This window comes from Telmatherina bonti (genome assembly GCF_933228915.1).
Source record: "Telmatherina bonti genome assembly, chromosome: 22".
Lineage (NCBI taxonomy): Eukaryota > Metazoa > Chordata > Actinopteri > Atheriniformes > Telmatherinidae > Telmatherina > Telmatherina bonti.
Genome location: NC_136631.1, coordinates 28,932,952 through 28,942,319, shown reverse-complemented (window position 1 = coordinate 28,942,319; position 9,368 = coordinate 28,932,952). Strand labels below are relative to the sequence as shown.

General features: G+C 47.9%; 1 protein-coding gene across 1 annotated transcript; it reads left to right on the top strand.

Moving 5' to 3' along the window:
- Positions 1-601: 601 nt before the first annotated feature.
- Positions 602-8,874, top strand: timm9 (translocase of inner mitochondrial membrane 9 homolog). Its single transcript, XM_079262511.1, has 4 exons — positions 602-708; positions 1,057-1,103; positions 8,007-8,102; positions 8,385-8,874. Exons 2-4 carry the CDS (start codon positions 1,065-1,067, stop codon positions 8,517-8,519), a joined length of 270 nt encoding a protein of 89 aa, XP_079118637.1. The 5' UTR covers positions 602-708; positions 1,057-1,064; the 3' UTR covers positions 8,520-8,874.
- Positions 8,875-9,368: the final 494 nt, after the last annotated feature.

Sequence of the window (9,368 nt, the reverse complement as noted above, 5' to 3'; positions counted from 1 at the left end):
ATAAGTAAAAACCAGTTGGAACGTTACTGTGTATATGTTAAAACAAAATGGTGTAGGTGGGACTAAAATCATGATTCACTCCTCTTGTTTAATCCTCACATGACACGAGAAAATGATTATAATTGAAAGTTAATTCCATATCAATGATTAGTATTGAAAATTACTTTTAAATTACGAAGAGTTTTTAAAATTTTGATTTAATATTCATATGGTAACGGTGTGGATAATATTTTTTGTGATGACACATGGACATCTGGTGATCTGATGCATTTAATTATTTATTCTTAACTGGAAATAATCTTGCACTGTTCATACATATGAAAGATCAAACACGTCTTTAATTTAAATTATATCATTTTCAATCCATGTTTCACGTATAAACGTTTGTGTTTAACCGTAATATCGAGACGGTGGGGATTTTTGGATCATTATCCTAGAACGTGCGTTCTCCGAGGTTCCATGAAAGCAGCATAACTGCGGAATTTCTTCGTCATTTTCTGCGGCACTTTCGTTACGTTTTATTTATCAACTTTCAACATTTAAACGTCATCCCGAAGCTGCGATAAAATAGTAACACGCTTTTAAAGCTATCTTAGTGACTGGAGAGTTGTTCTGCCGTCGACAAGTTTTAATATGCTCTGCGACGAATGTGCGGATAGCTCACTGTCCTGCAGGAGCCTTCACTGAGAGCAGCACGCGCTCACACAGGTAACATTAAAACACAGCTCTTCAGGTTTTTAATACAGTTTATTTATTATGTTTTGTTGAAAAGAAACAGCAGAGAAAAAGCGGACTAGAGGAAGAAAAGTGATCTTTAACGGGCTAGCTGTTAGCCGCGTAGCTAACTCCGCATGAGCACGAGGACCATGTCCGACATGAATGTTTTAGAGCTTTTTATTTCTTATTATTGCTAAAATGATTTATCTGAGACCAGTAAATAAATTAAAATGATTTTGGAAATGATTTAAATGGGACTTTAAGCAGTGATGCTGGTGTAAAACTGGGAGAGAGAAGGTCACGTGACCGCGTTTTAAAATGGATCTCCTTACTCCACAGAGAAACTCATGGCGGTCCAGGTCTCTGAATCCGACCAGATCAAACAGGTAAGTCCGCCACTGAACTCAGGACCAGTAGCAACAGTAAACTCCAAGCGTTTGTGTCAGCAAGTTACCAGTAAATACAGGACCAGTATCACCGATACCAGTTAGAAACGGAAGTGTGATGGACCATCACGTCTCTAAATCTGAATTAATGTTTGCCTGTGATAATCAAATTTAATGCAATAAATGTATTATGTGGGGTCTGGGCGTGATTTATATTTACTGAGCTGGCTAAAGTAGAACTGCCCATTTGCAGTGTGATTCCATAAGTCACATAGACAGGCCTCTGGGTCAGGGTTAGGGTTAGATTAGGGTCAGGGTTACGATTAGATTAGGGTCAGATTAGGATTAGATAAGGGTCTGGGTTGGGGTTAGATTAGGGTCAGGTTTAAGGTTAGGTTAGGGTTAGATTAGGGTCAGGTTTAGGGTTAGATTAGGGTCAGGGTTGGGGTTAGATTAGGGTCAGGTTTATAGTTAGATTAGGGTCAGGGTTAGATTTGGGTCAGGTTTAGGGTTGGGGTTAGATTAGGGTCAGATTTGGGTTAGGATCGGGGTTGGGGTTAGTTTACAGTCAGATTAGGGTTAGATTAGTAGTCTGTTTGAGGATTTTAGAGCATTTAAAAGTGAAGTCTCATTGCACTGGTGTTGATTATTATTAACGCCATTTTTTTGTACTGCTTTTGCTGGTGTGGTCTGTCGTTGCCCTGCCTTGAGCTGAGAATCCACTTCACTGCCTCGTGCTCCAGCCTGAAGCATCACATCACCGCAGCGTCTCGCTCAAAGCAACATGTTGCCAGGCAACAGCTGGAGATCACGTGCATCGTGGTTGTTTTTTATTTCGTAGTGCACATTAGTGTGTTGACTTCCAGCTGCCTCACGTGGGGATTACAGTTATTTTTATTAAAACTGTACAGTTAATATCTTCCGTGTGATTTTCATATTTACCATATTCCTCTCCGGACCAGTTATGGCCCAAAACCCCATTTGATCCCCTGATTAAAGCCTTTGAGATGAACTGGCTCTGTAGTGAGCTGCTGGAGCTGCTTTGCTTGTGTTTGTGCTATTTTTTTCACAATAACATCTTCATTTTCAGCCGCTTATCTGGGGTCGGGTCACAGGGGCAGCAGCCTAAGCAGGGAAGCCCATACTTCCCTCTCCCCAGCCACATTTGCCAACTCTGCGGGGGGGATCCCGAGGCGTTCCCAGGCCAGCCGAGAGATATAATCCCTCCAGCGTGTCCTGGGTCTTCCCCGGGGTCTTCTCCCAGAGGGACGTGCCTGGAACACCTCACCAGGGAGGTCCAGGAGGCATCCTGACCAGATGCCCGAGCCACCTCAACTGGTTCCTCTCGATGCGGAGGAGCAGCGGCTCTACTCTGATCTCCTCCCGGATGACCGAGCTCCTCACCCTATCTCTGAGGGTGAGCCCGGCCACCCTGCGGAGGAAACTCATTTCAGCCACCTGTATACGAGATCTCGTTCTTTCGGTCACGACCCACAGCTCATGACCATAGGTGAGGGTAGGAACGTAGATCGACTGGTAAATCGAGAGCTTCGCCTTCTGGCTCAGCTCCTTCTTCACCACGACAGACCGGCACAGAGTCCGCATTACTGCAGACGCCGCACTGATCCATCTGTCGATCTCGCGCTCCATCCTTCCCTCACTCGTGAACAAGACCCCGAGATATTTAAACTCCTCCACTTGAGGCAGGACCCGACTCCCACTCTATTCCGGCTGAGGACCATGGTCTCAGATTTAGAGGTGCTGATTCTCATCCCAGCCGCTTCACACTCGGGCCGCGAATCGATCAAGTGAGAGCTGGAGATCACGACCAGATGAAGCCAACAGGACCACGTCATCTGCAAAAGGCAGGGACCCAATCCTGAGGCCACCAAGCTGGATCCCCTCAACACCTCGGCTGCGCCTAGAAATTCTGTCCACATAAGTTATGAACAGAATCGGTGATAAAGGGCAGCCTTGGCAGAGTCCAACCCTCACCAGAAACGAATCCGACTTACTACCGGCAATGCGAACCAAGCTCTGACGCCTGACCGGACAGCTTGTACAAGGGGCTCTGGTACCCCATACCCCATACAGGAGCCCCCGGGGGACACGGTCGAATGCCTTCTCCAGGTCCACAGAGCACATGTAGACTGGTTGGGCAAACTCCCATGCCCCCTCCAGGACCCCAAAGAGGGTATAGAGCTGGTCCACTGTTCCGCAACCAGGACTAAAACCACACTGCTCCTCCTCAATCCGAGATTCTACTATCCGGCGGACCCTCCTCTCCAGGACCCCTGAATAGACCTTACCAGGGAGGCTGAGGAGTGTGATTCCCCTGTAGTTGGAACACACCGTCCGGTTCCCCTTCTTAAAAAGGGGGACCCCCACCCCAGTCTGCCAGTCCAGCGGCACCGTCCCCGATGTCCACGTGATGCTGCAGAGGCGTGTCAGCCAGGACAGCCCAACAGCATTAAAGTGGAACTATTATGTGCATTTCAGGCTAATTTACTTTTATTTCTGAGACCAGAATGGCTGGGATTGATCGAGTTATTGTCACAAATCGCTTCATTTACTTCAGTCCGACCCTCTCCGTAGGCTGTCAGATCAGCCCGTGGGCAAAACGAGTGGATTGAGACTCTTCCGCATTAAGCCCTGCCTCCCGCCACTGCACTACATCGGGAGCGCTCACCACAACTGCTTTCGCCGTCATTGTAACATCTCATAAACTGAAGGATTAGGCTAATATGAACTCAATAAAAAAACAAAATACAATGTCAACACATAGCATACAGCCCTACATGTTGGAACCTGAATCAGACCCTAAAAACGAAGTGGAAAACGGCAACCCACAGCAACGAATGCAGCAGGATGTCTCTCTTTGGTAAACTCACCAGCCATCGTTCAAAATAACTTTATCCGACGTTTTCCACCCGCCTGATGTATTTGTACATGTTAATCACCGAACCTTATCCCCCTGGGACGTCGCAAGGATTTCCAAGTAGAAAAACTCTGTTAAACGACGTGTTTTTTGTCGCCATGGAAACCGAACGGAGAGCGTGCTGGAACTCAAACTCAAACATGCGTTTAGGTGATTAAAAAACAGTGCCGTTCACATGTCTGATGAGGATTCAACTCTGTAACACTGTAGAAAGCGCAGAAAACTTGAAATACCATAATAGCATCCCTTTAAGGAACTCCGGGCGGATCTCATCCACCCCCGGGGCCTTGCCACCAAGGAGCTTTTTGACCACTTCAGCGATTTCAGCCCCAGAGATAGAAGAGTCCACCCCTGAGTCCCCCAACTCTGCTTCCTCATCGGAAGACGTGTTGGTAGGATTGAGGAGGTCTTCGAAGTACTCCCTCCACCGACCCACAACGTCCCGAGTTGAGGTCAGCAGCTCCCCATCTCCACTGTACACAGTGTCGATGGAGCACTGCTTCCCCCTCCTGAGCCGCCGGATGGTGGACTAGAATCGCCTCGAAGCCGTCCGGAAGTCTTTCTCCATGGCCTCGCCAAACTCCTCCCATGCCTGAGTTTTTGCCTTGGCGACAGCCGAAGCCGCATGCCGCTTAGCCTGTCGGTACCCATCAGCTGCCTCCAGAGTCCCACAGGCCAAGAAGGCCCAATAGGACTCCTTCTTCAGCTTGACGGCATCCCTCACTGCTGGTGTCCACCAACGAGTCCTGGGATTACCGCCACGACAGGCACCAACGACCTTACAGCCACAGCTCCAGCTGGCCGCCTCAACAATAGAGACATGGAACACAGCCCATTCGGACTCAATGTCCCCCGCCTCACTCGGGACATGGTTGAAGCTCTGCTGAAGGTGGGAGTTTAAGCTCGCTCTGACGGGGGACTCAGCCAGATGTTCCCAGCAGACCCTCACACCATGTTTGGGCCTGCCAGATCTGACCGGCTTCCTCCCCCACCATCTGAGCCAACTCACCACCAGGTGGTGATCAGTTGACAGCTCCGCCCCCCTCTTCACCAGAGTGTTCAAGGCATGTGGCCGCAGGTCCGACGATACGACTACAAAATCGATCATCGAACTGCAGCCCAGGGAGTCCTGATGCCAGGTGTACATATGGACACTCTTATGTAGGAACATGGTGTTCGTTATGGACAATCCATGACGAGCACAGAAGTCCAATAACAAAACACCATTTTGGTTCAGAGGGGGGGGACCATGCCTCCCAATCACTCCCCTCCAGGCCTCACTGTCATTGCCCACATGAGCATTGAAGTCCCCCAGCAGAACAATGGAGTCCCCAGAAGGAGCACCCTCCAGCAGTCCCTCCAAGGACTCCAGAAAGGGTGGGTACTCTGAACTACTGTTCGGTGCATAAGCACAGACAACAGTCAGGACCCGTCCCCCCCACCCGAAGGTGGAGGGAAACTACCCTTTCATCCACTGGGGTAAGCCCCAAGACACCAAGCTTGGGGCTGATGAGAATGCCCACACCTGCTTGGCGCCTCTCACCATGAGCAACTCCAGAGTGGAAGAAGGTCCAGCCCCTTGGACTCTGGCTTGGACTCTGGTACTGGTTCCAGAGTCCCAGCCTTGCGTCGAGGTGAGTCCAACTATATCTAGTCGGAACCGCTCGACCTCACGCACAAGCGCAGGCTCCTTCCCTACCAGAGAGGTGACAATAACATGCCGACAACATATTAACTGAGGGTAATTCACAACATGTCAGATCTGCCGTCATGACGTTGATAAAACTTTCTACATTCATGTATTTGTGTTACAGAGACAGATTTCTCTACTTAAGCATTTTTCCCAAAATTCATTTCAAATCCTCTTGTTCAGGATTGTAGTTCGAAGGAACGTTGAGCTCTGGATGCATGTCTATGATTGGTCATCTGCTGTCATTGTGCACACATCCAGAGCCACATACCTTCTGTAAATGTACCGAGTTTATCACCAGCATCTAAGTTTAGTTTAACTCTGGTGTTATCCGGACCCTGCTGCCTCATACAGACTCCTGGACTCCTCAGATCTGAACCAGATGAACTGGAACAATTTGTGGCGGGCCAAAGACCCTGGCACAGATTTGTGAAACTTTCTTCCTGCATGAGCGCCTCTTTGACCAGGACCAAGACCCAGGGCTCATATCTATCTGTTGCTGAAAGAAGTGTTGACTGTTGGGATCTGTAGTGAAAACATGACAATGGGATGTGACCAGGATAAAAGCTTGGACCCATCCACTCTGAAAACACATGACATGGCTGATAAACACATTTCACATTAACTCCCGATCCAACGAGGCAAAAACACTTGTAATATTAATTATAAACATATTTACTTAGAAGCTGCCACCTTCTCCACCACCTGAAATGGATGAGGCGGGACGGTTCTGTCTGCATGAAGCACCTTCCATCTCCGCCACGTTGACCAGCTCTTAAAGAGCTGAATGTGGCGTGGTTTTCATGATATCTTTCACTTCTTGCATCTCATGGCTCAGTTTTCCTCGTGCCGGAGGTAGGAATGCAGAGTTCCTCTCTTCCTGAGTCATGTTTAGATGCAGAGTAACTGTGTGTAAAGACAGACTGTTCTGGTCCCGGACTGAACATCTTCACCAGGTGCTTTAACCTGATCTCTCAGCCGATTGGACAGAGCTACAGAAGACTCTGTTTTATCTGGTTGTTCCTGCTGACTGTGAACGCAGCAGGGATCGGGTCTCGTCTTCGTCGCTCACACAAGAGGCATTAATACGTTAGGATTTATCAACACGTTCCGTTCCACCACATCTGTTTCATAAAAACACTCCAGTGTGACCTTTGGCCCCGGGTAGGATCCCGTTGAGCTGGAGGACAACGTGGGCATGAGGACGTGTTCTGAATCCGATCCATTTTCTCAGTTCTGGTTCAAGGCCTGGACCATAGACCGTATATGAAAGATGGACCTAGCCTCCAGCCGTTAAAAGTGAAGTGCATAAAACTGCAGTTCCCCCTTCATCCACTAGGGGCTCCAAAACAGCAAATCTCCATAGACTCTCATGTTAAAAAGACCAACTTCACGGCAGAAATAAACATGTTTACAGCCAAAATAAACACGTTTACGGCAGAAATAAACATGTTTACAGCCAAAATAAACACGTTTACGGCAGAAATAAACATGTTTACAGCCTGGTACAAAAATCCATTTTAGGTTTAATAGGTCAGGTTTACCTTCATGAAAACTGTGGGGGAGTGAATTTTTTTCTAACTCGTCCATTTGAAAGTAATTTAATGTCGAAGTTCGGCATATTTATGGGCGTGTCCTTTTGATTGACAGGTACCCAATCTCCTGCTTTAAGTAAGAAGAACGTAGAACAACCGCGGTTTTTAGCCGGTTAACAACGTGACTTAGCTTTAGCCTGCGTACCTCTGTGAGCTGGTTAGCTCCTGTTATCTCCGGAACCGCCCACCGAGCTTCAGTTCAGCTCTTCAGAAACATACAAGCGATGTCACGGAGGCTCCGCCCATCTCTTTATATACAGTCTATGGCCAGGAGCCACAGATCATCTGTTTGATTACCATATATGGTTACATGTGGCGGCGCAGAGTGTCGGACTCGAGACTGGTCTGTGTGCACGCTTCCAGGTGGTCTGGCGTTTAGAGAGGAACTCCGAAAATGTGTGTATCTGGTTTAGTGCCTCTGCAAACACACAGTTTATGCTGAATGAAGGTTTTATCTGCTCTGGTCTGGATGGCGAAACCTCTGCAACAGGATGTCTGCAGGAACTGGATGGAACAGACTTTATGACAACGTGAGACGCATCAGAAAACCAGAACTTTTCTCAGAAAGTGAAACTTGATGATTTTCCTGTGATGCATGTCGACAGTTTGTTGTTTAATCTTAGTCTGCAGGTTGCAGAAACACGGCTGGTCTGACGGGTTCTCACTGTTTTCTGTCTCAGTTTAAGGAGTTTCTGGGGACTTACAACAAAGTCACAGAGAACTGCTTCATGGACTGCGTCAGAGACTTCACCAGCAGAGACGTGAAGCCCGAGGAGGTAAAGACAAGTTAGCCATGTTGATTCACGGTGTGCAGTCAGACTTCTGGTGATAAAACCATCACACAACCGTATCATCTTTGTGAAAGCCAGCTTTAACTCTGCCTCCTGGTTGTCAGTGATCCTGACAGCAGTCAGACTTGTTTCACACCAACAACAGCTACCAGATGAGGCAGAAACCTGCTGCTGGTGTTTGTAGGAAACAGAGTGTGTGCTTACTGTGATTGGCTGTTTGATTACAAACCAGCATCATCATTAATGTTGATCCTGATGTGGTTCCAGTCCAGCTGCTCCGAGTCCTGCCTGCAGAAGTACTTGAAGATGACTCAGAGGATCTCCATGCGCTTCCAGGAGTACCACATCCAGCAGAACGAGGCTCTGGCTGCTAAAGCTGGGCTGCTGGGTCAGCCTCGCTGAACTGGTCCCAGAGCATGAGTGGACTCAGACCCGTCCTGGTCCAGCAGGTCCAGGATCACCAGAATAAAGACAGGAGCCAATCATGTTGGGTTTCAGTGTAAAAGTGAGCCAAAGCTTGGACTTGCTGCAACTGTCTCGCTGGAGTGTTCGCTAACAAGATGCTGTTCAGCTCCTGAAGCTCAGCAGGACCATCATCATCATCATCATCATCATCATGCTTCAGGTCAGGATCAGGACTGAACCAACCCAGACCTCCGGCTGAAATGTCCTGAAATGTGGGAACTTCTGGACTTCTCTGTTCAGTTTGCTGTTGTTTTAGTAAAAATTAGATTGTCTGGAAAATATTAAAAAGCTGAAATGAAGCTTTCGGTCTTTGTGCATTTTATGGTTTAGAATCACTTTTATTGATCATGTTGCCTCGTTCCAGTCCAACGAGTGAAAAACCTGGTGCAGCGCAGGGTGCAGAAGACTTGGTCCATTTCCATGATTTCCTCAGGTTGGTTTCCTCCTCCTTTTAACCTGGACTGATAAAATACAGAGGTGCCCAAGTTTGGTCCTGGAGATCCACCATCCTGCAACTTTTAGGTGTGACCCTGGTCCAGCACACCTGAAGCAAATGGCTGAATTCCCTCTCCTGTATGCCATCCAGCTCTGCGGAGGCCTGCTAACCGGCCATTCGTTTGGTTCAGGTGTGGTGGAGAAACGTTGCATCTAGAAGTGTCAGGATGGTAAATCTGGAGGACCAAGCTCGGTCACATGGAGCTGATTTCAGATCTGTAATCCACTACAATACTGGATTACAGTACGGTTTATTTACAGATGTTTTATTCATTCAACAAGTCATACAGT